Source organism: Brienomyrus brachyistius, chromosome 3, assembly GCF_023856365.1.
Source record: "Brienomyrus brachyistius isolate T26 chromosome 3, BBRACH_0.4, whole genome shotgun sequence".
In the NCBI taxonomy this organism is placed as follows: Eukaryota; Metazoa; Chordata; class Actinopteri; order Osteoglossiformes; family Mormyridae; genus Brienomyrus; species Brienomyrus brachyistius.
This window is the reverse complement of record NC_064535.1, coordinates 22,271,020-22,291,293: the sequence shown is the minus strand read 5'-3', so window position 1 is coordinate 22,291,293 and position 20,274 is coordinate 22,271,020. Positions and strand designations below refer to the sequence as shown.

The 20,274-nt window shown below is 45.3% G+C and overlaps 2 protein-coding genes across 2 annotated transcripts; one reads left to right on the top strand and one right to left on the bottom strand.

The window, feature by feature from the left end:
* Positions 1-7,552: 7,552 nt before the first annotated feature.
* On the bottom strand, positions 7,553-15,554 carry LOC125738547 (ubiquitin-conjugating enzyme E2 N). The gene is made up of 4 exons (XM_049007647.1): positions 15,444-15,554; positions 9,625-9,871; positions 8,545-8,685; positions 7,553-8,226 (listed from the first exon to the last, which is right to left on the bottom strand). The coding sequence occupies exons 1-4, from the start codon at positions 15,471-15,473 to the stop codon at positions 8,180-8,182; spliced, it is 465 nt and encodes a 154-aa protein (XP_048863604.1). The 5' UTR covers positions 15,474-15,554; the 3' UTR covers positions 7,553-8,179.
* On the top strand, positions 15,514-19,694 carry c1qtnf13 (C1q and TNF related 13). The gene is made up of 2 exons (XM_049007643.1): positions 15,514-16,311; positions 18,407-19,694. The coding sequence occupies exon 2, from the start codon at positions 18,407-18,409 to the stop codon at positions 19,460-19,462; it is 1,056 nt and encodes a 351-aa protein (XP_048863600.1). The 5' UTR covers positions 15,514-16,311; the 3' UTR covers positions 19,463-19,694.
* Positions 19,695-20,274: the final 580 nt, after the last annotated feature.

Below are 20,274 nucleotides of genomic sequence, written 5' to 3'. Positions count from 1 at the left end.
GGTACTTATGCTCGGTTAACCGTGCATCCTCCGCCCCCCCCCCCCCCCCCCCCCCCCCCCCCCCCCCCCCCCCCCCCCCCCCCCCCCCCCCCCCCACCCCAGCCGAGGAGCAAAGTGACATTTTGACAAAGGTAGCCAAGAATTTCAATCTTCGCCCGTATTGATCTGTTTTAAAGATAAAGATGCTTTATTGACATTGTAAGTACAATGAGATTTAGTTTGGAACGCGAATTCAGCAGATTCACAGTATACTTACAATTAAAGGCATAAAATAGATTCGGAGAATAAAATATGTACAGGCACTATATATGTACACACATAAAAAGTTTATATATGTGGTTGTTCCCTGCCTCGTGCCCATTGCTCCGGACCCCCCGCTAACCAGTAGGATTGGAAAATGGATGGATATATATATATATATATATATATATATATATATATATATATATATATATATATATATATATATATATATATATATATATGTGTGTGTGTGTGTGTGTGTATATATATATACACACACAATAAGGTGCTGGTAAATTGGTGGGTGAGCAATTTCACAGAGGTACGTACCGTTTATCGAGTGATTTACATACACATAAATATGTATATTTTGGAGTTTCAAATCCCCTGCTTCCGCTCCGTATCATTTGCTCTGCTGCCCATGGAGCGCATGAAGTTCTTGCTGTGCGAATATGGGTTTCCTTCACATACCCCAGTTTTCTCCCCTTGCCCTAAATTGCCCTTAATGTGTGTTTGCGAGTAGGTGTCCCGGAATGGACCGCCATCCGCTGTGCATGCTGGGATACGCTCCAGGCTCCATCCTGACCCTGAACCGGATAAGCGTAAATGGCTGCATGGACGACCCGAAGTATCCGAAAAGGCTTCGGAAGTGAAGCGTGTGGTGAGTGACTGGCGCCTAGAGATAGAAGCGCCGATCTCTATAAAGGGCGGCAGTATGTGTGATTGTGCAGGTGTCCAGATATATATTATGCACTCCAAGGAGAACTGAAGTGTCCAGTGCGTGACCCCACAGAACTGTATGCTCCGTGCGGCTATCGGGACCCGTACTTAGAGCGAATGGCTTTTCACGAAGATACATTAAGATATCGCAACATTGTGCTTTTTTATCATTTGTTTGCTAATGTGTATTACTTAAAAACTGACAATAGGTAATTTATCTTCCATATTTACTACAAATACTGGTGCGAATCACCCCCAGGGGTCCAAATTATGTGATGCAAGCCTTAACTGTCTGGGCAAAGTCTACCAATAAATCTCTTTTTAGGTGATACTGCTTTTTGCCAACAGAATGCCACAGAGCACTGAGCAATGGGTCTTTTACACTAGATGGAAACTAAATAGAAGCAACAAGCCTGAGAAGACCAGGTTCCATTTCACCTAAGAGGTTTCTTGCGAACAGTTGTGCTGTACACACGGTACACACGGTACACACTGTACACACTGTACACACTGCACACACTGTACACACTGTACACATCTATCCAAAGCCAGATCGCGATGTTTTATGGTGCCTGATGTAGCAAGGGGACTTTTTGACAGTTTGCATGTTTCAATATATCAAATGTCATTTTGAAAAAGTCTCTATAATGATTAAAATGTGGTCCTTTCCTGTCATAAAGTTATGAATAACCTCTTTGCCTAGTTCTCTGTAAAACAGAGCAATACATACCGTTGAAGAGGGATGAATTTCCTGCATTGCATGCAAAGGGATTCCTGCTTAATTTGACCAAGTGGTTGTATTGGTTGGGCGGCATGGTGGTGCAGTGGTTAGCACTGTTGCCTCACACCTCTGGGACCCGGGTTCGAGTTTCCGCTTGGGTTACATGTGTGTGGAGTTTGCATGTTCTCCCCATGTCGTTGTGGGGTTTCCTCCGGGTACTCTGGTTTCCCCCCCACAGTCCAAAAACATGCTGAGGCTAATTGGAGTTACTAAATTGCCCATATGTGTGCATGTGTGAGTGAATGGTGTGTGAGTGTGCCCTGCGATGGGCTGGCCCCCCATCCTGGGTTGTTCCCTGCCTCGTGCCCATTGCTTCCGGGATAGGCTCCGGACCCCCCGCGACCCAGTAGGATAAGCGGTTTGGAAAATGGATGAATGGATGGATGGATGGATGGATGGGTTGCATTGGTGTCCCTTGTTCAGTGCATTAAGCTCCGCCGTGTCACGGTGTCGTAAGCGGTTGCCGACGTGCGTAAGCATGTAAGTCAAGGTAGTGAGTGTATTTTCTGGTTGTGATTTTTTTTTTTTAAGCTTAACAGTCCAATCAGAGGCTGCTCTTAGGCTCATACTCCTTGCTGCTTGTACAATCCTTACTTACCTCCTTTGACCCCGCGGGCCTGTAACTGTTTGCTTGCAATACTCAGCAGCAGCTGAAGGTAGGGGGTCGAACCCATCACATGGTTCCAAGGACAGTCTTTAGGGTGAGTTCATTGGAGGCTGCTGCTCTGCTGGGGGGTTGGTGTACCCAGAGCGATATCCCAGTTCTTGTATGTTTCTTATCATCCAATGAGCTGCAGGTTTCCCACCTGCCCCCCCCCCCCCCCCCCAATCTCTTGTTTAACTGCTGTTGGGAATATTTTGAGAGCATCGGCCTGAAGTGTCGTCACGGCTTGTTTGTGACGGAAGAATGCGCTGTGTGCAGGACGTCAGCTTCGAACTGAAGACTGAAGGGCACTGCTTTGCGCAGCGGCCCTGCAGGGCGGGGGGGGGGGGGGGGGGGGGGGGATTTTGGGGGGAGGGGGTAGGGCATGGCTCACAGGTGCAGCGTGTCCTTCACTGTGCCTTCTTATCTTCCCTTTAAACCGCTCAGAGCTGTTTAACAGGGGTGTTTCGGGACCTATGACAGCTAACAAATGCAAGGCTCCGTGAGTCACGTCGGTGCCTCAAAGCTGGCCGTACAGAGTCATATGGCTTTATGTGGCGGAGTCTTCCGGAGCCTTGGGAGCAGTATAGAAATCCATCTATGCTATTTATACACCATAACTGCATCATTTAAGCCATTTATGAGGTATTTAATTCTACCTGAGGTTTGCATATTTTAATATATCAAATTTCATTTGAATAAAGTCTCGATTAAAATTTGCTCCCTGCCTGACATTAAGTTAGTTTATTAATATCCTCTTTGCCTGTACTCTTTCTTTATTGGAACCATCCTGAATTATTTGAGTTTCTATCGAATGTGAACTGTTAGCTTCTGTTCCTGTATTGAAAGGCTGTATAAGTTAAACACTTTGTAAAACGCTTGCATATATATGTTTATTTGACTTTCCATAAATCTGTTCAGTTTGCATTTTTACTTCCCGCAACGTGTGACGTTCTCTCAGCAACCAGGCCGGTCAGAGGGCTTTCATCTCTGAACAGTAGGCATGTTTAATTTCAGAGCTGTGCTTGTCCCTCCCTCCTATCCCTAAACATAACCTCTCACCCGAATTTTAACCCTGCGTTTACAAATGCGCGGTACGCCGTGGGATGTTTCCGATCCGAGCAGCGAGCGAATATGTGCGCTTACGGGCCAAGTCGGTCTACGTAGACCAACCTCAGGTCCAGGTGGTCTGCCTCCATTATAAGCCTGTGTCACATAGCAAGAGTTTGTGCCGAGAACAGGGAGAGAGGTGAAGGTTGGGCAATGTGGACACAGGAAACGGTTAGTTAAAACAGAGGCGATGTTGGATGTTTGCAGTGTGCAGAGAGACCGAATGCCAAGTTTGAAACCGCAAGCGATTGTTTCAGCGATTGAGTCACACTTGCTGGCCCCATTTCCAATGCTGCAGAAAACAAAAATATGCTGTTTGTGGATTTACAGGAAGGAAGCAGTGCAGTGATGTGGTAAGTGTGCAATGCAGAGATGTGGTAAGTGTGCAGTGCAGGTGTGTGCTTTGCTATTAATATAAAGCGACAGTTCAGTGGTGTCAGGCTTTGATTGTCAAGGTCAGAAGTCAGTCACTGATATCCTGAACACATATGCGTTTGATTTATTATTTTATTGGTTCCTACCGCATCGGCTCTGTTTCCAAAGCATTCCACCCCCCAGAACCAGATGATAGCTTTAAGTTGAAGTCTCCTAAATTTACATACATTTTTTTTTCTTTCTAAAAATAGCACAAAGAGAGTCAGGGGTTATCCCAAAAGCAACGCGGCCCGCTCGCGTTTATATATTTTACAATTTTACGATGACAATTTTAACATTCCTAGCACCATTTTCAACAAGGGTGCGCGCTGATTAGATTAACATCATATGCAACAATGGCATGTTGCCTCGTTTGTGAACAATAGCTGCTAAGTTACTCGAGCGCGGTGCGGAGTTGTTTCAGTATCAGCATATTGTTCAGAAATATAATACACACTGCATTTTTAGCTGTTTACTTTAAGGAAGGTATTTTAAAATTCTCATTGTAGCTACCATGTCACATAGTATAATAAATAGTGTGTAACATCAAATGGAAATATGACAGATATTTTGTGGTAAGACAGACATTTCTGTCTTTGTAGATATATTCTAGCAAAGATCGGGTTCATATTTAGATACCATGGGAATTACCAGCACAAAAATCCTCTTTGCGCTTTATCTGCCTGGATTGGTCACAGCTGGAAAGTTAGTATGACTTATATCTGAGGATGAGGCAGAAAATGCTGGACCCTCGCAGACTGCTGGCGTCTTCCAGGCCCACATGTCCGGAGCTGGGCCCTCTGAGTCATTCAGAGATTGTTTAATTCCACCCCTCATACACACACACACATACACACACACACAGCTGCTCACAAGGACTCCAGGCAGGTGTAAGAAACCAGATTTTAACTATGGCAGCAGTTTGGAATCAATGAGTGCATTCATCTGTAAAGCTGTGGAAGGCGCATATATTTGAGGATGTGATTTGTCACTGTGTGGATGGTCATTTATACAGAGGGGTGCGGAGAAAGCAAGACGTCGATATCTGGGAAGCCTCTGACCCTTTCAGAAAAGGGAGCTGAATGTGTCGACGTGTCTGTAAAGATGAGAGATGACAAGTCCACATGTGGGCGGAGTTTAAAATGGAAAATGCCAATAGGGGACTGAGGAGTCCTAGTCAGGTGATCGAGCCAACAGGGACAGGGAACAATCAGCGGGTAAATGTGTCCGTGCACCGTGTGAGCCAATCAGCACAGACTGATGGCATCAAGTGGCGTGTCGATCAGTAGCTCAGCCTGGCGCAATTCGAATTTACTTTAGTAAAGTCTCCTTAGCTGAGTGGAAGAGGAGGAGCACATGAAATAGATCTTTCCACTACAGCGAAAATGAGGATCCAGCCCCCACTCTGCATGCGTGGCTGTAGGGGTCGTCACAGAAGTCGATTTTAATTGTAGATTTATCCAGAGACTGTTTTGGCACAAGACGGGAAACGGATTATTAATCAGGGGGCTTGCAGTGCTTGGGTGAAGCACCCTAAGTGTAATTAGGGCTGCGGAGTGAGAACATTATTTTTTGTGGATTCATTTGAAGGTAATTTTTAGAGCCTGTCATTGTCACAAACAAAATAACTTGTATGCAGCCAGTTAGCAGGGCATGGCTGTATTAGAACAGAGTATATTACTGCAGGCATCTGTAAATAGTTATTTAATTATGGGGGATGTTTGTATTTTTGTTACCAGAAAAATTATGTTTTTTGCAAGCTTCAGTACTTGATATGGAATTGAATTAGATGTGTAGTAATGCAGAAACTGACCGCAGTGCTATGCTACTCTGACAGTGGTTCCCCAGTTCACGTCCTGGAGGGTCAGTCTGCCACACAGCTTGCTGATTTCCCTGCTGACATACACCCACTAAATTAGCTGGTGAGCTGAATAAGGAGTGTTTGAGCAGGGAAATCGGCAGACTGTTGCAGGCTGGCGCTCCAGGACCAGGAACGCTGGTTTAGGTGCATGCTAGAAAAGTAACAGTACGCTGACATTTTCCTGCTGTTAAAGCGACCCATGCCATCTTGTGGTAGGAAACTGCAAGTGCAGGTACACTAAAGCACGATGCCTTGGCTCAAGTGTCTCAAGCCGAAACTAACATTTATGAATGAAATTAATTCATTCATTTTCTGTGTCTGCTTGTCCTACTCAGTGTGACAGGGGGCTGAAGGCTATTGGTGCAAGGCAGGGAACAACCCAGGATGGGATACGAGCCCTTTGCAGGGCACACTCACACCAGTCACTCACACATGCACGTTTGGTCACACTGATTACCCACAGCATGTTTTTGGGCTGGGGGGGGGGGGCAGAATACCCACGATGACACAGCAAGTATGTGTAAACTCCACACATCGAACTATGGTGAGACCCCTGGTCCCAGAGGTGTGAGGCAGCAGTGCTAACCACTGTGCCCCCCCCAAAATGAACCTTTCTCCATAAAATATATGTTGTATTATTCAGGTAACCGATTGCTGGTTTGTGGAATTATAATGGTAGGATGAGTTCTTGTACTGGGCAGTTGGGGGACGGTGGCAGCTGCTGCCAACGCTGTGGGACTGTCAGGTTACTGCTCCTGGAAGGAAACAGCCAGTGTGGCAGTGACATGCTCGCTGGAGGTACTGCGCCATGTTTTATTCAATATGTACATGAAATTAGAAACAGGAAGGTAGAAGGGACGAGTGTGATAGCAGCAGATTAGGCAGTGAGAACTACTTCCATCGTGGAAGGGTTCCCACGGACTCGTACGGCTTTTTTTGTGGTTCTGAATCAGATTGAAGGAACATTGTGCTTTGCATTGTGCTTATAAACAGACCAGCAAGCACTTATTGGTGAATATTTCATCTGATGTGCAGCTAGGTGAGTGGAGGGCAGGGCATACAGTCAATGATCATGCGGTAGTTTACAGCAGGGCTCCCCAACTCATTTTCACTGAGGGCTACATTCCATCAGAAATTATGTTGGACCTTCCTTCACTTTCCATTGAAGGCATCTTACAGAAAAACACATAAAAGCGAAAATAAATATGCTACAGCACAATAAATTGGAGGAGGGGGCGGGGGGAAGAGTGTCAGTTTGCGCACAGGCAGATGTTGGCTTTGTTAGCACTTATGGAAGCCTCTATGCTTTTTGGATGGTTTTTGCGCACGTCTCCTTTACACAGGTTGAGAGCTGCCTGATTTGCAGTTTTTCCTGTGCTGTTCTCACATTTGCTTTAAATCCATTTTCGATGCAGCAATTTATTTCATTATACAGCAGCCCAGTGTATGACTGTATATGAGAAGTTGCAGAAGTCTATTGTCTGCAGTACAAATCCCACCTACCCAGCATGGCCATTCACTTAGGTATGAAGGTACATCTCCTTCAAAAGGTTTCCACGCGGTATGGGGGCGGGGGTCCTGCCCTGGCCATAGCTACATTCCTCTAATTACAATCACCTTTGTATGTCTTCCACAAGACTCACTTATAACATAACCCCAAATCCCACCATAACACCAATTTACCAGTGCCAGTTACACCTACGAAAATTAAAGGTTGGGATGGGGGGGGAAATACTAGGAATTCTATACAGTGTCAATGACAGATCAAATGCAGACCAAATACAATAACAAATTTTACTAAAACTTTACATACTTTCTTTCTCCCAGACAAGCCATACAAAGTCACAAGCCTACATTAGTCTACACTGACAGCTGTCAAAACAGTACATGTCGTTGTGGTGGCTGTTTTATTTCATTCATTTCTTTACACGTCGGTTCATCACTACACCGTTTGCCCTCGTGGGGGGGGTGCGGGGGGGGTGGGGTGGGTGATGGGAAGAAAAAAAAAACCCAACTCTTCAGTGGGACTTTGTTCTTTCTAAAGCGCCTACAGTTATGGAGGGGGGGGCACGATCATCATGGAGCATCTTAGCTGCGCTTTACACCAGGAGCGTCACAGCAACAAAAAGTAACATTTAAAAGAAAAATAGGTAAAAAGTACTGTTCCGCCAACCACCCCCCACCCCAACACACACACACACACTCACACACAGCCCCTGCTTATGAATGGTGAATCAGGACAAGGATACATCTGCTAATGTGCATTTCGAACATCCTCAAGTCTCTAATCTCATGTTTGTCTTGCCAGACCGTGTCCTTTAAATGCAAAACGAAAATGGTGGTGGGGAGGGGGAGGGGGGCAGAGCGGAGGCTTGGCAGAACAGGAAGTTGTGCTCCACTTCCACTCCTACACTTCGATGTTGTTTCCTGCGTACAGCCTGGTCCATGTGCGTGCTGTGGAACACAAAGGACACGTTTGGGGATCAGTCATCCCATCCGGAACGGCTCACAACGAATGGCACAAGAAACCCAAGAATTGTTCACAATGACCACCACTGCCCACCGCCCAACACCTATGCAGTCACACATTTGGACACTTCATAATCTGATAGGCTGTTAGACCACATTACATTTGCATACGGCACTCCTCATTATGGGTAGGCAAACCAACATAAAACATCTATCATATGCACAAACTAGTGCCGCCCACTAGTCCACTGCCCCTCGCCCGGCGGGATTTAGATACACCCTCCTACCGCCACGGACGCTCACCTGTCTCTATAGCTTGGGCCTCATTGCTTTTCCATTGCTCGGCGACGTCGTTAGCTAGCGGATCATCTGGGTTGGGGGCGCTTAGTAATGCCTGGATGGATAGCAGCACTGTGCGGATCTGCAGAGCTGGGGACCACTTGTCTGCGGCACAAAGCGATAAAAAAGGTCGGCTTGTGAGACGGTCAGGTGCAACCGACACACTGATCACGCTCACTAGTGGGTACCGGTTAAACACGTGCGTCACACACCTTTGCAGTCTCCCTGCAACATGAGAGAAGGTATCACGGTGACCAAGTTAGCCTGAAATGAACGGTTCAGGCCTCTCAGACACACACTCCATTATCAGCTGCTGGGAATGTTTGGGCTACATACATCACTCCGCACAAAATGACCTGGTCCTATTCTGTCCCCCCTTTCCTCTCTAGGATTATAAGTTAGCCTAGAAGACTATCGACATTTCAACCGCCTGAAGCCATTCAAGCTCGTAGCGGCATATTTGCCTGGGCGGAACAAGGACACAGCCACAACCCCGGACCATATTTCCCATTACCAAGCTTTGAAATGCCAGAGAGCGGCGTCTAAAGTTACGTCCTCAGAAGATGGGTAGCTCTCAGGAATGTACTTACAACCCTGCTGGTACCCAAAGTACGCTACTTGTGTAAGATCTGCCTCTCCAATGGAAGAATATTCATCAATACAGCGTCAAACTCCTTACTTGATGTTATGACACCTACTACTTGGAACAGACTATTTGCCCGAAAGGTATATAAGCTCTGGTCATTCACCCACTTATACCTACAGCCTCTCCTGGTCCCACTAAACTCCTAAGAAGCCAAACCCGCCAACTTTCCCCCAGCGTAACCCGCATCACTCCCAGAGACAGACATGACATGCGTCAGGGAGCACAGTGCATACAAGACAGCAGTTAAACCCAGCCAGCATCTGCAGAAATAAAAGGGTTGTTTAGCGGCATTATGAAAAGATCACAAGTTCGCACTCAATTTTGGAAAGAGGCGAGAGACCCACTGGTTTTCATCCCAGACAAACTCCGAGAGGCTCATCAGCGCTGACGGGCCTCACCTTTCAGGATGTCCAAGCATATCCGGCCCAGCTTGTCTACGTTGGGGTGGTAGATTTTGGTCATGAAGCGTACTTTCGGGGCTGCCATCGGATACTCCTCGGGCAGAAAGAGTTCAAGTTTAAAAGTCCCGCCTTCAAAGGGCGAGTCCTGGGGCCCTGCGATGACCACGTGGAAGTAGCGGGCATTTCCCTCGTCCGGCTCCGCCTTGATCCCGGGTACAGGCTCAGCAAGCAAGCGCTGTGTCTCCTGCAAGATCCACATGTTACAACCGACGGATACCAAAAACATAGAGCTAATACTAGCAATGAAGTTTACATGCATTAACTTCCTTAGAACTACCAACCGAACATCTACACGAGGTCTAACACCATCATATGCCATCAATATATACTGTGAAGCCATCAGGCCCACATCTGGTTAATTACAAACGGTCCCACAGTCGCGATTATCTTGGTAAGCAGCTCGTCCCCGTGGGTCTATCCAGGCACACGCTTGCTCTTCCAGCTCGTTAAAAACCACCACCAAGCTCGGTAGAGAGAGACAGCTACCTTATTATTAATAATTCATTCAACTGCAGACTTAAGTGTTTGCGTAGGCTGAAAACCTGCACACGATGCAAGCCATGGACCAGAATGTTACTGGACTACATTTAACGGATCTCAAGTCCATTACGAATCACAAACCTGTCAAGCATCAAAATGACGAGAGAGACGGACACTTGGCGACACACTACACCCATACAGTGCTAATGGGGAATCGTTCATTTAAATGAATGCAAATGACTCAGAGGGAGTTACTGAACCCACGCCGTCTTAATTATGCACATGCGGCCCTTCTTTGCGGAATGACTCGCATACGACATCCCGGCAAATCCAATGCACCAGCAGCGACAAATAGGCAGCCTCGCTGTCTTAATGAGCAGAGGGAGGTAACCAGGGACAGCAAAACCTGACGGAGACTTACGCAACACGTCCTAGCTGGTCGTAAATCACCACGATGCCATCATGCCTGCCAACTGTCAACAAGCATTCTTGCAATACTTGTCAAATTATCATCCATGTCTTGCTACTTCCAAACAGCTAAAACGCGCTGGTTTCCGTCATACTGTATCTCACCCTGCCGTAACATCCTCGGGTAACTATCGCGGCCACTACAAGACACTGTCACAAAGACCAGCCCAGGTCATGGACACGCCAGTTACTAAACAGAGAAGCCCCAGTTCTGCGCTACTCAGCACCACAGGCTAAGATGACAAATAAACGGATCCAGAGGAGCACCCCGGAGTTCGCGGTCCCGATTCTGTCAGCCATGCATTTTCCATTAGTGCTGAACCCCCCCGATTCAAAAGATGTTCACGGGTTTCCGTCCTTGTACACATTGTACTTTTGCAGGGGCTGTGAGACAGCTTTTCATGCAGCAATCTCAGGACGCACTGCTGCCACACACACACACACACACACACGATTCCAACATTGCCCCCGCTTCCATTTTATATGAGATACGGGCCAGTCAACAGCCAGAGCTCTACTCATCATTGCCAGCCATGACCCAACACCACACATCGAGGCAGCTTGACTACATCACAACAGAAGTGGCTCAGATTTAAACCTCCAGCTTCTTCGCCAAGGCATCGTCTTACCTGTGCAAACTCCCACCTCAGTCAGAGATGACAAGCCTTGAGATTTGAGTTTCTCCAGATCCACCCTTTCATCCAGGTATCACCCCCAGTCAATCAAATAAAGGAATTAAAAATGCGGTCATTCATTCAAAACCCTACTCCATAATTTAACACTAGCTGTTCACACTGTTAGAATGCAGTCTAATGTCTATGTTTTGAGTTGCCCCAAAGTAAATCACAACCCATTTTAGTATCTAGCATCCCTCTCTAGACATATCTACTGCCTCAATCCAGGAACCACCCCCAAGAAGCATTGCCAGTTAAAGCTGAAGAGATTTCCGGTCCAGGGAGTACAAATCCAGACCAAGATTTTTTTCAACCAATCAGTTGACTATAGAGTCACAGAGGACTCAACTGGTTGGTTGGAAAGAAATCCTGGACTGGATTTGTACTCCCTGGACCTGAAATCTCCACCTCTGGCTATTTATTGGTGGGGCTCAGTTCTAGCTTAGCAGATAACCTCCCAAAGCAGGTATTCTTCATAGCATATTCATAGGGAAAATACCAAGACAACTAACTTGTGCGTTGCCCAATTTCAAATTAAACATTTCGTATCAGAAGAAAAACTGTAGACTTGTGTCACATAAGCATCGGCACTACCTCAATGTCAGGCTGCTTCTACAGTAACATCTGAACTCCTTAGAATATTCAGGTCTCATATCCTGCCCATATCCTGCAACCAGTTGGGTCTGTTAAATACATTTCAAGCTTCTCCCAAAGCCTGTAAAATATTTAAAAAATGACTAGTTTTTGGTCAGCCAAGAGAACCCGGTATCCCAACATTCTCAAAGCTGAGTCATGAACAATTCCTGACATTTCTGTGAACCTCACCGGAAGGAGAATACTAGTCAAAACAGCCATGTAACCGCGCTGCCGACAAACTAGCCGATGTTATATTAATATATATATAATATTAATAGCTATAGAAATTTTCATAGCACCACCCCCACTTAGAAAACCAAGCCAGACACAGTATGTTCCTGACTGAATTCCCTCGCAACTGGTTATCAATGAAAGTACACACACACATTAACAATGCATTCAGATCACAGTACATACTGTTGCACAAACTGTAAACCATACGGCATATAAGTTGCACTATTTTCTTTTAAGTAATAAAATTACCAAATAAAAGTGTACAACAAAGACATTGTGAAATATAACCAAAATGCATTTTGTTTCCAGAAAATGTATAGTTTCCAATATTACACAATAGGAGCAAGAAAAAAAAGTGTCTATAACTCAACCTTTTCCTAATTAGAATTGATATACACATCTGGCCCTATGTGCCAAAAGCTGGTCGAAGAACCACCTTTCTGAAATTGCTGAACTACCACGGAACCCACACAAAACAGGTTACCTAACAAACCAGTCACCCAACCGAGTACCAAAGCATTTGAAATGAAGCCGCTTGGAGGTCGGCGGCTCTGACCCCTCCAACTAATGTGGTGGGACTCGTGTTGGAGAAAAGCAGCTCATACTTAGCAAAGAGCACATTGTTTGATAACACAACGATAAGATTTGGTCTTGTAGTTTTCCATTGGGCAAATGTACATTTTACACGGAAATAGCAGCAGGTGCGTAGACGGTGTTGACAAGCCCACATATAATTCACGACACTGCGGACAAACCTGCAGTTTCGCAGAGCCGTAAGCAGGTGGTCATTCTGTACACTGCACAGCGAAAAAGTAGATGCTGTGATGGCCAAATAATTTGACGGTACAGTAAAGTTCTCACACGCCACCGACTACCCACTAACCTGCAGGTCAGCATATGGGAAACGTCTCGCTCTTAAATTGAGCAGCAACAGTAAACAACCATCGTTAACTGCTTCAATACTGAGTGAATGCGAAATTCAGACTTCCGCAGAAGCCTTACAGAACGTCAGTGAAGCTGGAACCGTTTCTGCTACATCAGCACTCCCTGAAACTACAGCAAATACGGGTATTCAGGATTGATCAAATAACATAGAAACACAGACTAGTAATCTTCCAAGTATCCAAGTCTCTTGAATGTCCTACCCATAACATTCAAAATATCAGCACATTTCAAGATTGTCCCTCTGAGATGAATAAAGTTCTAGACTCAAAGCGTTTATTGTCATATGTACAGTAGAAAAGTACATTTCTCTGTTCAATGAAATTCTTACTTTGCTGTCCACACAAAACGCCGAGGTACAATATAAGAGGAAAACAGAAAATACATACTTTGAAGTGTAATGTGTAAAAGAGCTTAATGTGCAAAAATTGCAGTATGAGGTAGTATGGTAGTACGGTATAGTATGGTAGTATGATGTCCATTAACCATACTCCTGTCGCTTGTTAAGGAGTCTGGCGGAATGGGGGAAGAATTCTAACAAGTACAAGAATTTTGCAAGGCTAAACTAGCAGTACTCTGCCAGTGCCATAGGAGGCAGTAGAGTCACCAGATTGGATCTACATTCCTTGGCCTTCACACTGTCACACCTGACTCCTGAACTCAGTCTGCAGTTATGCATGTGGATAAGAAGGTGGTCTCAACCGCCTGTAATGTTCTCATTTCATACAATACTTCCTGCCTTGGGAACTTATTCCTCATGGCTCACAGCATAAACTAGAAGCGAAACTTAATATGAAGATCCGTCAACCACACGGGTCCCACAAATAGACAACAGTCGAGTCTTATCTCCAAATGTCACACCCACAGTTACCATGTTACATTACACTGGCGTTCTTCATTTAAACTTTGAGTTTGACCCTAACGCAGATACCTCAACCATGGACTGATTCACAAAGTACACCTCACTCATTCCGTTCCCCTTCTGCTAGACACTACATATATACAATTTCCACCTGCAGGGGGAGAAAAAAAACACTTTATTAGAGGTAAATGCCATCTCATAATAATCACACATTTCCTGTGTTCAGAATCATTTCCCCTTTTTGATTTGTAAACAACGGTGCAAACCTCAGGGGCCTGTATAGCAATAACCAGTCCAACAGCATGTGGATGTGGCAGCAATTTTACGGCTTCATGAAGACTGGGGAGCAAAAATGCACGAGTGCTTCTCAAACGGGGCCGATTTAGACACCAGTGAAACGCAAGAGGGCCAAGCCTCCATGGCACCGAAGGAAAAACCTCGGTCTTACGTCTGCAAATCCAACCACTTAGAAATATCACCCTGTTCACCATTGAGGCGACTGTTTTTTTCCCTCATTCCCATTGATCAGGACGCTGACAATCAGCTGTTTAACATGCAGGGGAAACAGTACTGCCTTACGGCAAGGCGTGGGCGAGAAATGACAGCGTCGGGCTACAAAATAAAGTGAAGCCTTACCAGATTTATTAATTAAATCCAGAAAAAAATAAAAGTTTCCACGGGAACATTAGTGCATGCAGGTTAGCAATGTAAATGAACCACCGTCTGACAAAGAGCGCCCATGCATGTACATTTCCGCGGCGATGCGTGTTGTACATGCGCCGAATTAGGCAAAAAAGTAAATGCAGTGTCGCTGTGCAAACCCCCTCCCCAATCCGCAATCCCCCCTCCCCAACAGCCTCCCATTCATTTAAACGGCCTTGCGGCAGCGAACCCGCCCATGGAGGCCTCGGTTATGAAAATACCTGCGCCACCCATTCCCTCCCCGCAACACCCCGGATCCCCGGCGTTCATGTCCAACACAAGCTGGGCTTTAACCACCTGGGGAAAAAGGAGGACCAGCCTTGTCCATGGCGAGGGGGGCAGCTCGCAATAGGATGATCGCAGGCATTTACTATACCCGGGACTAACCGACGCGGAGCGGGATGATGCCCCCCCCATGCCAGCACGCCCGGGAGCATTGCTGCGTCCCTCCAAGCACAGCCGTCACACGTCCGGCTACCCTGCTAAACCACCTTAACGCGCCGCCGATGCACTAATCCGCCATGTTTCGTTTTTTGGGAGGGTGCAGCTCTTCCTAACCGAACAGTATCCTGGTTTGTAGCGGAGAATGAACGGAAGTAACAAGTCTCAGAAGCTGGCCGATCACCGCGAGCAAAGCAGATTTACTACGGGGTCGCGGCGCCCTTTCCCTTCCTTTTTTTCTATTTGGAAACTAAGTGAAAACTCGACCACAGTGACTATGATTTTGGCATGGGAGGGGGAACGGAAGAACGAATTACCTTAATGATCCTGCGGGGCAGTCCTGCCATCTTGTCTTAATGCGGTTCAGGTTGTGACTCTTCCAGCGCTCCTCCTTTCGTCAGAACCGACTGCACGCAAGTACCCGGCTTCCGGTGCTGGCGGCGCTATGCGCACCGGGAAATGTAGTTTTAGCGCTAGTGAATTAGAGGTAAATCGAAGTTTTGGAATTATATTATTGATTTCAGACAGTTGTGCTGTTGCTGATACTTGACTAATAAAATCCACCCATCGAGGGTGATCCTCTGCATTGTGGCTTCTACTACTTAAGACATCTAAGCCCCTACCCATCGAGACATTGTGCTGGGTAAGTGGTTGGAAGATGATTTGATGAAATAAAGAAGAGGAATAAACTTTAAAAGCAAATTGCTCAAAATAATACATTATAAAACAACAAACTTAACTGTGAAATTACCAATAAGGTCAGTGAATGTCTGCTTAGTGGCTATAATATATTGTATGTCTGTTTTACACTATCATCACACACAATAATAGCAATGATAAATGGTTGCTTGGGCAATCATATCATACATCTGAACAACCAAATCAAAATTGGATACTGCCTATAACAAAGTGTGTGCACAAGGGACTGTGTCTGCTTTTTGCTGCTTGTCTAAACAGCTACACTTGTGACCTACCGCTCCCAAAATACACCTCAGGCCTGCCCGGTCTTTTGGTGAGAGCAGTAATGGGTTAAGTAGGCCTTGGCGATGGACTGCTCCACCCCTCGTCCCGATCCGCTCCTGTCATCTGTGCCTTTCAGACCCAGAAGTCTAACGAGGGCTGAGAATTGAAACTTGCAGCTTTCACAGCACAACTGATCACGGTGACGTTTGCTGGCACCTACAGGTAAGCTGCCCATTTCCCTCCTTCCTCATTACACTGAGAGAGGCTCCTGAAGTATCCCTGAAACCAGCCTTGTTGGAGAACCTCTGTAAAAGTCATTTAATTGTATGCAGTTTCATTTCACACTGTGATTCAGCAACTGAGGAGACGAATTTGCTCTGGTCCCACATTAACATTATTTTTTACTTATAATTCTTACAGAACCCGATTAAAAAAACTCATTCTATTTTATGATGTATGTATTGCTTTTATTTGCAATAAGTTTTCATATAATCACAGCCCTGGTACTTAATATGTTTGACACTGGTAAATATTACTTTTCTTATACAAAATGTGGGTTTCTAATGCAGTATGCCACACAAGTGTCTTGTTGAATGCACACTGACAACTGGCTGTGTCTTAGAGATGCATTTGATGTCCCAAATGTTAAGTCTACCACATTCTTCCAGTCTCTGATTCTCTGAGTAATCTGGTGCATAGCCTGAATGAGTCTTATCTCTTCTATTCTGTCACCATGATACGTAATGAATGATCAGTGTGATGTGATCATCATATAGCTCGTATGGCAAGAACTTCATTGTCTGTAACACAAGTTTGAGTATTTATTATACCCGTCTTTGTTTTCAGAGGTAGAGATTCCAGGTCCAGAAAGTGAAAATCCAGACCAAGATTTTGTTTCAACCAACCAGTTGAGCGTAAAGAGCTACAGTCACAGAGTACTCAACTGGTTGGTTGAAACAAAATCTTGATCCGGATCTTTACTTTCTGGACCTGGAATCTCCACCTCTGTTTGTTTTTGTCCAACAACTGTATCCATGTATTAGGGAACTCAAATTTCACATCTGATAAATTGCACAAACATAAAACAAATATATTATTAAAAAAAAAAAACTAGTGAATTTTCATATGTTCGGTCTTTAAGGGCCTGTCTTGGGCTCTGGACCCTCGGGTTCTGGGGATGTCTAGGTTTACTCTCATTCTCAGTCCAACGTGGTAAAAAATATGGTGTTAGGGAAAGAGAGATGTCTGCTAGATACCAAGGACAGGGGCACTTTGACCACAGCAGGACACCATAATAGATCTGATATCATCTGTCAGACAGTGTTGTCTTAGCTTTTCTGGGGTGGGGGAACGATACACTGTAACTCCCACAATATTACCTGTAGCCTATTCCATATGCATTTGTAACAGTTTAGCACAGTAGTAAAGAATAGTGTCTCATGAATAAGTTCTTCCTCCCTCCGCGTTGCTCTGTCTGGTCCCTTCAACTAAAACAAGAATGTGCGCCTTTGTTATTGAGGGCAGGGACAGATGAGGCCGTCTCAGTGCGCGCAAAGAACAGGCAATAACAGCAGAATTACCGGCCATAAGCTTCCACTGCGTGTGTGATTTTGAGGGGCAGAATCAGTCCTGACAGCACAAAACCAGACTTCTTTCACACTCTTTTCTACTGGCTTGTCATTGAATAACACGCATCTGCCTGAGTGTGCAGAACATACACAGCGAAGACCACAACTCAAACACCCAAACTTCTGGTCTGCCACTCTTAACTTTGTTCTAATATGTGATCTAAAATATTCTCCGAAATAGCTAATAAAATGGAAGATACAAAGCAGTGTGTCACTCGTGTTTCTGTAACAAAATTTTATTTTATAAGGGGTGCATTTCACAACAGTGCAGCTTGGAGTGCTCTGAAAATGTTGTAGAATGTGACTGTGAATTTAGCTTTCATGCCGTGGCCCAGATCAAACACATATACTGTGCTGCACCCCAATGTACTTCAGACAGATGTTTGACGTTTTTGATATCTTATTGCAATTTGGGTAATCCTTGTTTAGAGGTAATGTTCTATGCACTTTTAAATCTTCATAAGAAATGTATTAAAATGGCCGTCTGTTTATAACGTGACAATTTACATATATAATGCAATATCATGCAATACATGCATAAATCCTGATAGGTGTTATAATTTACCTTCTAGGCATTCCTATCATTTCTTTCTGAAAAATACATTTCTTATAGAAATTGGGGATTTCAACATTTTTTCATGTGGAGGAGTAAACATCTTCATTGGCATCTGTTCCCTTCTTCACCTCAGATGGCATCCTGGACTCTTGCCAGCCTGCTGGGCATGCTCACTCAGCTCGGGTGTGTCTCCTCACTCCATTTCTCCCCCGAGACGGTGGGCATCCAGTCGGCCTTCTCCGCCGCCCGAACCAGCAGCTTCCACGGAGGTTCCCAGGCGGCCGTGACCTTCGACCGCCTTCTCCTTAACGTCGGCGATGACCTAAATCCCGACACCGGAGTGTTCAGGTGTCGCATATCCGGCACTTACTACTTCTCTTATACGGTGGGTAAGTTTCCGAAGAAGCCTCTGTCCGTCATGCTGGTGAAGAACAGGCAGGAAGTCCAGGCTTTGGTCTACAACGACCACCAAAACAAAGATCGGAAAGTACAAAGCCAGAGCGCCGTGATCAGACTGAAGGCCCAGGAAACAGTGTGGCTCCTTTGTCACAACAGCCCTAAATATGCCCTATACAGCAATACGGGGCCGTACGTCACCTTCAACGGATACCTAATATACCCAGACTCTTCCTCAGACTACCTTGACAATCACTTGGCTCTGCCAGGGTTCTTCTATCCTGGCTTCCCTCTTCTGGGCAGTCCCAGGAAGGCCCAAGCAAAAAACAGGGAGGAGCCCCGATCGGCGTTTTCAGTGGGCAAGACTACCTCTGTTCTGGGGAAGAGTTCAGCGCAGGAGATGAAGCAGGCCATGACTTTTGACGTTGAGTACGTCAACATCGGGGGTCATTTTAACAAGTCATCTGGCCGCTTTACTTGCCGGTTCCCCGGAGTCTATTACTTTGCCTTCACTGTGGGCAAGCACCCGGAAAGGGCCTTGTCTGTGAAGCTGATGACGGGGGCTGGAGAGGTGCAGGCTATGGTGTTTGACAACGGCAAGTCGAAGCGGCGGGAAATGCAGAGTCAGAGTCTGCTTTTGTCACTGCGGGAGGGAGACACCGTGTGGCTGTACAGCCACCAACACAAACGCTTTGCTGTCTATAGCAACCAAGGCCGCTACACCACCTTCTCTGGTTTCCTGGTATACCCTGAGCCGCTGGAATCGAAGCATTTGTCCAGAACTCCTCTATGAGACCTGCCTCCACACACACCACGTAAAACACCTTTATGAATCATCAAATCCTTTCTAAAGTCACATCACAACTACTTAATATGCACATAATACTTATGTAATGGTGCATGATACGTACGTCTAAAATGAAAGCTACAACGTCTTATTGATAATATGCCGCTTAAACTTAATGTGTTTAGAGCAAAAATGTCTCTGAAAATCATAACACGTCTAGATCACTGAAATTTCTCCCATTGGTTATGGGTAAAATTGTGGAAAACTTGTAATTGTACGTTATCTTAAGCGACACGTTCCTTGAAATTTGTCCTCTCATCAAAACTGTATAAACCGTTACCCTATACGTCTTCCACTTACATTATGATGGCTGCTTGATTATGTCTGACAGATCTTCTAAAATTTAATTTTGATCAGAAGTATTTCTAGGTAAATTTGTGTTCCTATTTTAGATGCAAGTTCTGCTACGGTCAGTTCATAGTTTTATGCAATGGTGCAATAAATCAAATATGCAATTCTCGACATGTATATTTAAGCCTTAAGAGTAACATAATGGACTATTTAAGATAAATGTTATTTACACACATGGCACGGGTGGGATCTACACTCCCTGCCCTATCGGGCCACCATGGTTACAATGAATGACATAAACTTAGCGAAATCATCTTAGGTTAAGGACATTAGGTTTTAAGTCATTCAACATTCACATGTTAATCCTGTCAGTATAAACGTTTACAGAGAGCTACAGGCTGATTGGGCCAAAACTTAAAAAATAAAATCCATGGTATCCCACGTGCCATTTTACGGCCTTGATATAA

What these genes read in the sequence shown, in the direction of transcription:
- LOC125738547 (XM_049007647.1), bottom strand. Translation starts at nt 15,473, where the DNA reads ATGGCAGGACTGCCCCGCAGGATCATTAAG. An exon ending in ATGCTTGGACATCCTGAAAG is followed by an intron (nt 8,686 to 9,624) that starts GTGAGGCCCGTC and finishes TTTGTGCCGCAG; the next exon opens with ACAAGTGGTCCCCAGCTCTG. An exon ending in GGCCCAAGCTATAGAGACAG is followed by an intron (nt 8,227 to 8,544) that starts GTGAGCGTCCGT and finishes TGTGTTCCACAG; the next exon opens with CACGCACATGGACCAGGCTG.
- c1qtnf13 (XM_049007643.1), top strand. Translation starts at nt 18,407, where the DNA reads ATGGCATCCTGGACTCTTGCCAGCCTGCTGGGCATGCTCACTCAGCTC.